Here is a 13,308-nt window from a genome sequence, read left to right on the forward strand (position 1 = left end):
ATCATACAACGTCTCTGATGAGAGGTCAGTCACCCAGACTCTGTTTGAAGACCTCCCCTGAGGGGGAATCCACTTGCTATAGCATCTCATTATTAGGGAACTTTTCCTGACATCAAGCCTGAATCTGCCTCTGCAATTTCCACCCAGGACTCCCTGGTTCTGCTCTCTGGGACCAAGCAAAATAAGCCTGATTCCTTTTTCACATGAGCACCTTTCAAACACTTAAAGACAGCCATTCTCTCTGTGTCTGTCTGTCTGTTTGTCTGTTTCTCTCTGTCTCTCTGTCTCTGTCTCTCTCTCACACACACACACACACACACACACACACACACACACACAGATTCTTTTCTTTTCCCAGACTAAACAATTCTCCCCCACCATGCCTGGATTGCTCCACCTCCTGGCTTCCTTCAAGATTCAGTTCCAATTTCACCGTGTGCAGGAGACGTTTCCCAGTTCCACCAGCTGCTAATATCTTCCCCTCTGAGATTACCTTCCATCTACTCTGTGTATTTTATATAGACATAGTTACTTGCATGTTGTCTCCCCTACTAGAATGTGAGCTCCTTAAGGGGACATTTTGTTTTTGCCTTTTCTTTGTATCTCCAGCACTTAGCACAGTGCCTAGCTCATAGGAGTAAATATTTAATAAATGCTTATTGATTAAATAGTCCCGGCATTTTCAAATGATCCACACATGGCATGGTCACTTGCAAGAAGGAGGAAAGTGAGGCCAAGAGGGCAGAAGTGACTTCCCCAAGGTCACAGAGTGAGTGAATGGCAGAGCTGGAACCAGAATCCAGGGCTCCTGAGTCCTGATCCAATCCTCTTCCTCCAGGACCTGCTGTGTCTAATGCTTGCAAATTATTATTGTTACTTCTAAGTTGCTCTGTTTTTGGCCAAGGGGGAGGGCATTTCTCTGCTCTCCTGCCTGGCAGTTGGCATTGCTGCTGCTGCTGGTGCTGCTGCTTGCTGGATGGTTGGATGGCTGATGGAGAGATTATTCCTAAGCTCTTCCCATTCTCTCCCCCCTCGCCTGCCAGGACCACACTGACTGTCCCTCCGGGAGTCAGAGCTCAGTGAGGAAGCAGAGCGGGTTCTGCTAGCTCACTGAGCTAGGAAGCCCAGGCAGCCAGTCCCCTTCTAGAAAGAGGGCACTTACAGGTACCTTTGAAAGCCCAGGGCTTTCTGAGGCGAAGAATGAATGGACTTCTCCCTGGAAGAGCAAAGGCAAAGCAGAGAGACTGAAACTTAACTGCCCAAAAACAGCTTTTCTTCCTCCCTCCTCCTTCCCTCTTTACTACATCCCTACATGTCTATTCCCTGGGAAATGAGGAATGTACTGTCTTCTCAGGGAGGAGGCTGAGCACCTGGAAACAATCCCCCCCACCTCAGGATGGTGAGTCAAACTTTGGGGAAGTTCCTGTTTGCCCTTAAGGATGGCATGTAGGACTGATGGGGCTGACTTAGCCAAACAAGTATTTAAAAATCTATGGCGTGGGAATATTGTTCCCAATTGGCACCTTTTCCAGATGTTCAAAAGGTAACAACAGCTGGCTTTGCTTGCCAAATTGGGGGGGGAGGGAGGAACAAAGAAGGGTGTCAATAAATGGAAACTGAATTTCCAAGGGGGATTTCTGCAGTGAATGCATGATGGCAGGATCCCTGGCTAATGAGTCAGGGGCCAGGTTTCCACAGGGGCTCTGCTGCTAATTTACTGCATGGCCTCGGGTGTCTTTGGACTTTAATTCCCTCCTTTGTACAGTGAAGGGGATAGATTAGCTCTAGGGCTCTGAGGTTCTTTCATACTCTGCGTAAGAACACACTTCTCTTGAGTGTGGTTCACCTGCATTTAGTTATTGGCCATAAAATATGGATGTGGCGATAAAAGCAGGGTATTGGGAGAAAACGTATAACGTGTAAGCATGAAATACATGGGCCAGAATCAAGCTGCTCCATGTCAACCAGAAATCCAGCTGATGCCGGAAAAGGGAGGAACTTTTATTTCTCTTAGGCTATGGAGTTTCTTTCTCTATTGAGGTGCATTTTGGATTCTGAGGCTGTGGGCAGTTTTACAAATGATGCCGGCTTGGAAGGACTATCCCATAACGTGGTCACAGGGCTCCTGAAATTGTGTATAAAACTGGAAACAAAACTGCATGCTGAATAATAATGTAATGCACTCATACTGAGTCAACAAGGTAAAATCATAGCTTGTCAGAGCTGTAAGGGACCGGGCAGACCATTCAACCCAGTCTGTCAAATAGCCAAAAGGCATTTATTCAAATGCCTGTTATGTGCCGGGCACTGTGCTAAACGTCACCCTTTCATTTTATAAAAGAAGAAGCTGAGGCCCAGAGAACCAAGGGGACTTGTCCAAGGTCACATAGCTAGGGGTTAGCAGATGTGGGCAGCATTTAAAGGAAGACTAAATGAAAGTAGTCGCAATGGAAGCGTTAAAGATGTGTCCACCCCACTGGCAAAGCTAACAAGGTGTTGGAGTTTTCTAACTGGCCTTAACAGCTAGTAGTGATGTTGAAATGGTCAGAGCCATAGGAGCGGGGGACCAAGAGCTCGAAGGAACCTTGGAGATCGAGTCCAGTCCCTTCATTGACAAATGAGGAAACCGAAGCCCAGATGAGTTCAGTGATATGCCCAAGCTCATACAGGAGGCAGAAACTGCCGACTGGCTTTCAAGCTCAGGTCTTCTGATTCCAAACCCAGTGCTTTCTCCCACTCTGTATTCCACCCACCTAGAATGTCCTCCCCCATTCTCTTTGCTGCTCTGGATCCTTCCTATCCCTTAAGGGCTCCCCAGCTCAAGTCCTAATTCTTACCAAGAAAATCTTCCCTAATGACCCCCAGCCCACAGGGGTCCCAGGCTTCTCTACAGCATCCTTTAATCGTAGAGTGTTCAGGATGGAAAGGGCCTTGAAGGATAGAATGTCAGCACTGGAAGGGACTTGAGAATATAAAATACCAGACCTACAAAGTCCCCAAGCTACAAAGGAAGAAACTGAGGTTCATAGAGGTTAAGAGACTTACTCAAGGTCACGCAGGATTTGAGGTGACTCCGAAGATTCCAAATGCAAGGCTCTTTCCAAAGAGGCCTTAGAGAACATGGAACCCAACACTGCTTCTCCCCTCAATATTACAGAAGAAGAAACTGAGGACTAGAGAGGGCGTGGAGATGGATGGAAAGCAAGGATAGACCCAAAGTATGTTTTGTTCAGGGCCATTAAAGGCAAGGTAATTGTGGCTTTTGTATAAAACCACAAGGCTCACTTTTCCTGCTGTCTAGGAGTCGTAGGGTCATGGAAGCTAGAATGGACATCCCCTAGAGGGTATAAAGTCTAACTCACTCCTTTTATGGAAGAGGAAACTGATGCCCAGAGAGATTGAACAATTTGTCCAAGGTCACACAGCTAAAAAGTAGCAGAACCAGGATTTGGGGAGGCCACAAATTTGAGAGGGTAGCATATAGTACCACAGAAAGGATGCTGAGTTTGTCAGAGGACCTGGGTTTAAATCCTGACTCTGTGCTTACTGTCTGTGAGGCCTTGGATAAGTCATTTAGCCATCTATAGGACTCAGTTTCCTCATCTATAAAATGAAGGAGTTTGGGCTAGATGGCCACTGTAGTCCTTTTCAGCTCTAGATATATGATTCTGTGAAGTTAGCTTCTCTGGGCCTCAGTTTTCTCATGTAAAAATGGGGAGGTGGGTGGACTAGTTAGCCTCTTAAGGTCTCTTCCAACTCCAAATCAATAGTCTTATGACATGCTATCCAAACACAATTCTCTCTCTCTCTCTCTCTCTCTCTCTCCCTTTCTCTCTCCTCTCTTTCACTCTCTCTCCCTCTCCTCTTTCTCTTCTCTTTCTTTTTCTCTCCTTCTCCCTCCCTCTCTCTCTCCCCTCTCCTTTCTCTTTTCTCTCTTTCCCTTCCCCTTCCCTCTTGCTCTTTCACTCTCTCCTTTCTTTCTCTTTCACTCTTTCCCCCCTCTTTCCTCTCTCTTTCTACCCCCTCTCTCTTTCACTCTGTCTTCTTCACTCTCTCCTCCCCTCTTCGCCTTTCACTCTACTTTCTCTTTCATTCCTCTTGCTCCTTTTCTCCTTCACCCTCACTCTTTCTATACCACCACCACCACCCTGTCCCCTCTGTTCTCTTTCACTCTGTCTCCCACTTTCTTTCTTCCTTTGGACGACAGACAAACCCACTATAATCCAGCTGTGGTGGCTCTCCAAAGACTCCCACAGAGATGCCGATGCTTTCCAGAGGCGGCGGCAGCGAAGGTGACCGCTGCTATGCGTCCTGGAGCTCTCTGGATCAGGTCTCACACTGTCCAGTCCGGGCTTCTTCCATCAAAGGACTCTACTACCAAAGGGCCCGGAAAGTCGTCCATCCAGACCAGTTCCTGACCGTTGATCTTAAGCGGGAGATCATCGTCAACGTTGGTGGAAACAAGTACCTTCTACCTTGGAGCACGCTAGACGAGTTCCCCCTGACTCGCCTGAGCAGGCTGAAATTCTGCAGGAACCACGAGGAGATCGCCCAGCTCTGCGACGACTATGATGAAGACAGCCAGGAGTTTTTCTTCGACAGGAGCCCCAGTGCTTTCGGGATGATCGTCAGCTTTCTGGCAGCCGGGAAACTCGTGCTTTTACGGGAGATGTGTGCCTTGTCTTTTAAGGAGGAGCTGAGGTACTGGGGGGTCGAGGAGTCCAACCTCGAGAAATGCTGCTTGAGAAAGCTCCGGCAGAAGCTGGAAGAGCTGGCCGAGGTCCAGAAGGACGAGGAGCTGCACCGGCAGAAGGAGGCCACCGGCATCTCCACGGAGGACACACGATGGGGGCTCTTTATGAGCCACCTTAGGGACATGGTGGAAAACCCGCAATCGGGGCTTCCGGGGAAGGTGTTTGCCTGCCTCTCTGTCCTCTTTGTGGCCACGACGGCCATAAGCCTCTGTGTCAGCACGATGCCGGACCTAAGGGCTGAAGAAGACAGGGTAAGTCCCTTTCACCTCTCAGCCATCGAACAGTTTACGTATCGTTGATATTATGAAACGGGCTTGTTTGTCACATGTGTGTGGGTGGGCAGAGAAGAGCTGCTTAGAATTTAGACAAACCAACAATCTCAAACATTCCGTCCAAGAATCACAAACAATAGTTTCCCAGGGCATATTTTATATATAGGTTAGTAAGAGGCATATAGAGAATCATAAAATGATAGAATGTCAGAGCTGGGAGGAACATTAGAACATAGGATGTCGGGGCTGGAAGGGACATTAGAACATAGGATGGCAGGGCTGGAAGGGACATTAGAACATAGGATGGCAGGGCTGGAAGGGACATTAGACCATAGAATGTCAGAATTGGAAGGGAGATTAGAACACAGAATATGGGGGCTGGGAGAGAACTTGGAGACCACCTGTTCTAGCCTTCCTCATTTTGCATAAGAAGAAATTGAGTCCTAAAGAAGGAAGCGATTTGCCCCAAGGTCACACATCTAATAAATGGCTATGTTGGAACTAGAGGCCAGGTCCCCGTTTAGTCCAGGGTCATTTCATTAGAATCTAAGTTCTCTTCTAGTAGATATTGTTTCATTCTTTATGTTTTTCTCCCCAGGAGCACCTAACACAGTGCCTGGCACATAGTAGGCACTTAGTCACTACCTGCCAATTGATTGATTAGCTTCTATCTATAAACAAGTTTTCACTCCACTCAATATCATGTGACTCGAAATACTGAGACATTCTAATCTGAATTCATAAAAAGGATATTCACAAACAACAATAGAAAACCCAAGCAATTTATCATGCTATTCCTCTAACCAAAGAGCTTCCTTCAGAAGTAACTATGTCCCTGATACAGTTTATTTGGTGCAGAATGACATATTGCTTCCCAATTTTTAAAAGGCCACCTTCATTAAAGATCGGTGTGGAGGAGAAACGCAGTAAAGGAAAAGAAGATGAATAGATTTCAGAAAAGCAGGCTCTGATGTAGTCAATGATTTGTGGAAGGTCATTTAGCTCATTAGCAGCAAAGCCAGGATTAGGGCTCAGGTCTCCTGGCACCCAGTCCCGGTTAGCTGCCTCAGCCAGGGCCACCGAAATAGTGCATTCCTTTTTAAAAACAAATCCTTGTGGCTGTTACAAAGTATATGAACAAAACAGGCTAAGTTCTGCAGTTTGGAGTCTCCAGTACTAGAAACCAAACGTCATGTATAAAAGATCAACGGAATTAGGTAAATTAAAATTTGAATTCTTAAGTGCTGTGAGACCTTGGGCCAGTCCCTGCTTCTCTCTGGGCATCTGTCCCCTCATCCACAAAATGAGGAGGCTAGACAAGAGAATCTCTAATGTCTCTCCCAGTTCTGACATTTGGTATTGTCACATTCTATGCCCTAAGATCCCTTTTCCTTTGGTGACTATGCTGCTTTTTTTTTTTTTAACACTTGTGTCCATCGAGTCCATAAGATAATGAGATCCTAAAACTACAGCTGGAAAGGACCTCAAAGGCCAGTCAGTCCCAGCCCCTCATTTTACAGATGAGGAAACTGAGACCAAAGGAAGTTAGATGACTTGCCCAAGGTGCCACAGATAAGTTTCAGAGGTGGTGTTTGAATCCATCTCCTCTGACTCCAGAGGCAGTTTCTGAATGGCAGCATCACTGTACATCCCATCTAATGAAACATATTTTCATATGGACTGCAGAGATAGACAGACAGAAATGGGGAGACAGAGAGAGACAGGGAGAAGGGAGAGACAGAAGGGGGAGGGAGTAGTACAGAGACAGACAGAGATAGAGAGGGAGGCAGAGACATAGAGAGAGAAAGAAGGAAAGGAGAAAGAGAGAGAGAGAGACAGAGACAGAGAGAAGAGAGAGACAGAGGGAAAGGTGTACTGCCCAGAAGCATGTCTATGTTATTGTTCAGGTAGAAATTCAGAGCCAGGGAATGTAATTTATGACTTGAAATAAAACTATACATGGTGCAACAGTCTGAGAGTTGAAGACAACTTCAGATCCTTCATGAACATCTATAAATGTACATAGAAAAATCAGATATTCCCCTTGCACTCCGTGTTCTCTTTCCGATGATATCAGTTTTGAAGAAAATCTCCCAAGATGACTTGCTGCATCCACTGAAAATCTGCTCTAAGCGTCGGTTACACTTAGATTCATTCCATATTGGTCCTTATGATTATGTACAATTCCCAATTTTTAAAAGGCCACCTTCATTAAAGATTGGCGTGGAGGAGAAACGCAGTAAAGGAAAAGAAGATGAATGGATTTCAGAAAAGCAGGCTCTGATGTAGTCAATGATTTGTGGAAGGTCATTTAGTTCATTAGCAGCAAAGCCAGGATTAGGGCTCAGGTCTCCTGGCACCCAGTCCCGGTTAGCTGCCTCAGCCAGGGCCACCGAAATAGTGCATTCCTTTTTAAAAACAAATCCTTGTGGCTGTTACAAAGTATATGAACAAAACAGGCTAAGTTCTGCAGTTTGGAGTCTCCAGTACTAGAAACCAAACATCGTGCATTTCTATAGTATAACAGCAAATAGGTGTGATAGATAAAGCACTGGGCTTGGGGCAAGGAAGGATCTCACCTCTGACACTTCCTAGCCATGTGACCATTGGTAAGTCCCTTAGCCCTCACACCAGGAGCTCCCCATGATGCTGAAAGGGCATTTCCTTCATGTATTTGTATATGGCACTTGGCCATTGGGATCATAGTCTATAGAGATCATGTGGTTCAAACCTCTCACTTAACAGAGGAGAAAACAGAAGCTCAGGAAGGAGAAGGAACTTGTCCAAGCATGAGGCAGCTGGTGGCCCAGTGGATAGAGCACTGGGCCTGGAGTCAGAAAGACCCAAGTTCAAATCCAGCCTCGCTCAAGTCACTTAACCCTGTTGGCCTCAGTTTCCTCATCTGTAAAATGAACCGGAGAAGGAAATGGCAAACCACTCCAGTATCTTTACCGAGAAAACCCCAAAAGGGGTCACAAAGAATCAGACATGACTGAACAACACCATAAGTAGTAAGTGGCAGAACCAGATTGTAAATCTATGGACTTTAAGAGCTGGAAAGGACCTTGGAAATAATCTTGTTCAACCTCTTTATCTTATGGAGAAAGAAACTGATGCCCAGAGAGGGAAAGTGATTATTTCTCTGACTCCAAATACAATACTTTTGCCACTATATTCATACCTTTCTAACTTTTAAATCCATTAATTATTAGGTTACTATTAATTATTAAACTAATTATTAGGTTATTATTAATGTGGTATAGTTGGGAAGATTAGGAGTCAGAAGGCCAGAGTTTGAGACCCAACTCTGCCACTTACTATCCATGTGACCTTGGATAAGTCACTTATCCTTCTTGGGCCTACCAAATGGTGGGGTTCAATGATGATAACTAGCATTTATTCAGCACTTGAAATTTTGTAGAGTACTTTACGCAAGTTATCTCACTTGATTCTCCCAACAACCTTGGGAGGCAAGTGCTGTTGTTATCTCCAATTTACAGGGGAGGAAACTGAGGCTGAGAGGTTGAGACTGAAAATTGTCCAGGGTCCCTTAACTGGTAAGTGCCTGAGGGAAGATTTGAACCTCAGGTTTCCCTCACTCCAAGGCCAACACTACCCACTGTATGAGGTGAGCCTCTTGCTGCTCCAAATCCATGAACCTATTGGGAAGCAAGATTATAAAATCTCAAATTAAGGTCCCTTACAGATCTAAAATTCTTGATGCCCCAGCTCCTCTTTCTTACAAATGAAGAAACTGCAGCGTCGAGCAATCAGATGATTCTCACAAGGTCGCAGAACAAAGTCACGCACTGATACGCGGATTCCGAGCTCGGACTCTGCTCAGCCACTCCCCCATCTCCTGCAAAATTCAGAGGAACCTCCCTGGGGAAGAGGCCCTGCACTGACCATTTTCAAGGCAGCCGGATGACTTGTCTCAAGAACAAATGAATTCTTTTGCAGATCTTGCCTTTGGAACCTGAAACCAGCAGATTTACATTCATGCCCATGCAGTGCAGGAAGCTCCTTTTCTTGTAGAAGGCCAGTGATTTTTCCTGAGGACCAGAGAGAATTCCCTGATTTGAGTGTGAGGTATAGACAAAACAGGATCCTGATAGCTGTCCTGCCTCTGACACCTAGTACCTGGATGATCCTGGGCAAGTCCCCTCACCTCCCTGGGCCCTCAGTTTCTTCATCTGACAAATGGGGGGGCCTCTAAAGTCCTTTCTAGCTCTACATCTAAGCTCCTGTAGTCCTATGTCACTGAGAGAGCATCAAAATGCTTGGTCCGTGAAAAATACAAGAGAGCATCAAAATGGGTCATGAATTAAGCTTTCTAATAAAAAGCATGTCACTCTGCAATTCAAAAGTCTTCAGTGGCTCCCCATGGCTAAGGGATAAAATTCCTTAGTGCGGCATTCAAGGCTACCCTCAATCTGGTCCCAACTTACCTTTCCAGCCATGTATAGGTATATGTATGTGCACGTGTACATATGTGTGTATACACATACATTCATATTTACATACATGTGTATATTTTCATATTTACATACATGTGTATATTTTAGTTCCACTCTTTTCTGTGGAAATTCACATTTACATACATGTGTATGTTTCATATTTACATACATTCATATTTACATATATGTGTACATTTTAAAATTCCACTCTTTTTCTATATCTATCTTCTTCCTTAACTGGTGACTCACTCCAGAAGATTCCTAGCTCTTTACTTTAATAAAGTTCTTCCCCCTGACTCAAAGTCCCCTCCCCTCTGTTCTCTTCATCCAAATTCAAATCACACTCATCTTCTAAGGCAAAGGCCAGCTAGGAGTTACAGTGGATAGCACACTGGGCCTAGAGTCAGGAAGACCTGCCTCAGATACATATAAGCTGTGTGACCCTGAGGAAGTCACTTAACCTTTCTTTGTATTAGCTCCTTCATCTGTAAAATGAGGATAACAATAGCCCCTACCTCCCAGGTGAATCAAATGAGACAATATTTGTAGAGCATTCAGCACGGTGCCTGACACACAGTAGGTAAAGGCTTATTAAATGTTTTCTCCCTTCCTCTTTCCTTCTTTCCTTTTTTTCCTTCTATCCTTCCTTCATTTCCTTCCTTCCCTCTTTCCCTCTCTCCTTTCCTCTTCCCTCCTTCCCTCTTTCTTTCCTTCTTTCCTTCCTTCCCTCCTTCTTTCCTTCCTTCCCTCCTTTCTTCCTTCTTTCCCTTCTTCTATCCTTTCTTCCCTCTTTCCCTGCTTCCTTCCTTCCCTTCCTCTTCCTTCTCTCATCCTATAGGAAGCCTTCCCAGACCTTCTCAGTCGTAATGATAAACTAAATATCTGTGCCATTCAAAGTCCTGGACTCATAGAGAACTTGAAACCATTCGATCCAATCTCCTTATTTCACTGATGGGAAAACTGAGGCCCACAGAGGTACTGTTAGCTATCTTTTTCCCTGAAGGTCTATGTGATCTCCATGATTAGGCTTCAAGCTCTTTGAAGATAAGGGGCACACCTGTAATTCCAGCACCTGGAATAACTGAAGCTAGAGAATCTCTTGAACTCAGGAGTTTTGAGCTGCAGTACACAAGGCACTAAGTTTGGCATTAAGATGGCAAGTGCCCAGGAGCAGGGCTCTGCCAGGTAGATTAAGAAGGGGCAAACCAACCCAAGTAGGAAATGAGCAGGTCTGGGTAAGAGAGGGAAACTCCATCTTCAACATAAATGAATGAATGAATTAAAATTAAAATAAAATAGGAACTATTTTAAATTCCTTTTTCTATGTCCCCCAACACTGAACACAGGGCTCTTTGCCCATGGCAGAAACTCAATAAATATTCATTGAACCAACTATGACATTGCTGGGATCATTTAAAAATGAAAGCCTTTATTCTTAGGAGCAGCCTGGGGGGAGATGGGGGTTATTAGGGCATAATGGGAGACAGACAGGGTGGCAATCTAGCAAAAGTTTCAAGTCTCAATTTTGTTATTAACTGCACTATGTGTCTTTACCCCAGGGACCTTCACCTTTGTTTTAACTCTGCCTTTCTCTTCAAAAATCCACTTTGCACTCTTTTTAATTTCTGCTATCTCTTCATTTCATTGGCGGGCTCCCTTCACAGTAGACCAGATGGAATTTACCCATCGCAGATGGAATTTTAAGCTTATTCCCCAATTCTTGGTCCCTTGATCTTTATTACCACTGAACCATTAAAAAGTTGAATTACAAAATAACCTTGTGCGTGGAAAACTATTTCTGGTGCGGGACAAATGGAGCTTTTGCCCATGGTGACATCAGCAGGGAATGGGTATCTTTCTTCCACATGGGTGCAGACTTCCTCTCCAAGATACCTGCCGTCCTCTCACCTCACCTCGAAGTTCTCCAGTGGCAGCCCAGGTGTCCCTGGGCTGCTACTCCCAGGGTTCCATCATTGTGAAAGCCCTCTTCTGGGACTTGCTCACGATCTCACACAACCAGGTCTTTCAAACTCCAAGTCAAGTGAATTTCCCATTATACTCCCTGCCTCCTTTAAATGATAGAGGCAGATAGATGATAGATAGATGGATGGATGGAAGGATGGATGGATACACAGGACCTCTGGCACCTTCCCCCGCAACTTTCATGTGGGCAAAAATGAGACTCGCTGGGACACAGAAGCATTCATGATTCAACTGTCCTTTGAAGGTACCCTCCACAGCTACTCAACTGGATTTACCCTAGGCACATTTGTGACTAGTTATAGCTCTGCATGGATCTCTTATCCAGTCACCCTTCCTCCAGAGACAAAGTAATTCATAATTTAACAATTCCAAGGATTTGTGGTTTCATACTTATATCTATATCTTTCCTCCCTCCCCACCTTTGTGGATAGCTACTTGGCACAGTGGATAGAGTGCTGAGCTTGGAGTCAGGAAGACCTGAGTTCAAATCCTGCCTCAGATACTTACTAGCTGTTTGACCCTGGGCAAGTCACTTCACCCTGTTTGCTTTAGTTTCTTCATCTGTAAAATGAGCTGGAGAAAGAAATGGCAAATGACTCAGGATGTTTGTCAAGAAAAGCCCAAATGGGGTCACCAAGAGTCAGACACAACTGAAACAACTGAATAACAACAACACAAGACATTTGGAATTTCCCTCTTTCCTCACTTTTCCTTGACTTCTGAAACAATCCCACAATGAACTCTGTGATTATTTGCAGCTTTGCCTTCAGCTCTGTGAGTTTTGATGATTTTTCCAGAAGCCCCCTCTCATTTTCCCTGTTTTTATCCCCTTTAAACCTGCCCCTCCTTTCTTTGCACTCTATAAGATATTCTTTGTGGGTGCCTTTGCTCAAGCTCCTTCCCCCATCACCTCGACCCTAATCTGTCTCCACAGATCTCCCTCATCCATTCTTGGAGAATCACCAGGAACCCAGAGTGTAAAATCTGGAAAGGACCTTAGAAATCACTTAGTCAAACAAATCCCTGTGAGGAAATGGAATTTCCAAGAGAAGTAACTTGTACAAGGTTTCACAGCTCAGAAGCAGCAGAGCTGAGACTTAAATCCAATTCTCCTGACCTTCCAGTCTAGATCTTTTTTCACTAATTTTGCTTCCATCCTTTCTTCCTACTTATGCTTGACATTAGCCAAGAATAGATATTCTGCACTTAGAAACCTCCTTTCATTTGGAATTTCTTTATCATAGGATCATAGATTTTGAGCTGAAAGGCACCTTAGAGACATCAAATCCAACCCCCTCATTTTACAGATGAGGAAACTGAGGCACAGAGAGGTTAAAGGAATTGCTCATGATTACACAACCAGTAAATGTGTGTGGTAGAATCTGAAATCAGGTCTTTCAGACTCCAAGTTGAGTGAATTTCCCATTATACTACCTGCCTCCTTTAAATGACAGAGACAGATAGATAATAGATAGATGGATGGATAGAAGGATGGATGGATGGATGAATAGAAGGATAAATGGATGGATTATGGATAGATAGAGGGATAGATGGGTGGATAAACAGATATTAGATGGATGGATGATAGAAGGATGGATGTATATATAGAAGGATAGACAAATGGATGAATTGACAGATGGATAGAAGAATAGATGGCTAGATGGATAAATAGATAGACAGACAGTCAGATAGATAGATACATAGATAGATAGAAGGATAGATGGGTGAATGGATAGAATGGTAGATAGATAGACAGACAGATAGATAGATGGGAGGATAGATGGAAGGATAGATGGATAGATAGATAGATAGATAGATAGATAGATAGATAGATAGATAGAT

The 13,308-nt window shown here is 44.5% G+C and overlaps 1 protein-coding gene across 1 annotated transcript in view; it reads left to right on the forward strand.

The window, feature by feature from the left end:
- The first annotated feature begins 4,134 nt into the window (after window positions 1–4,134).
- Window positions 4,135–13,308, forward strand: part of KCNG4 (potassium voltage-gated channel modifier subfamily G member 4) — a 40,419-nt gene continuing 31,245 nt past the window's right edge. The window contains exon 1 of the mRNA XM_027847692.1: window positions 4,135–5,005. Within this exon, the coding sequence (XP_027703493.1) occupies window positions 4,259–5,005 (747 nt within the window). The 5' untranslated portion in view covers window positions 4,135–4,258. The remainder of the gene's footprint in view (window positions 5,006–13,308) is intronic.

Source organism: Vombatus ursinus, unplaced genomic scaffold, assembly GCF_900497805.2.
Source record: "Vombatus ursinus unplaced genomic scaffold, bare-nosed wombat genome assembly UNPS02005286.1, whole genome shotgun sequence".
NCBI lineage: Eukaryota > Metazoa > Chordata > Mammalia > Diprotodontia > Vombatidae > Vombatus > Vombatus ursinus.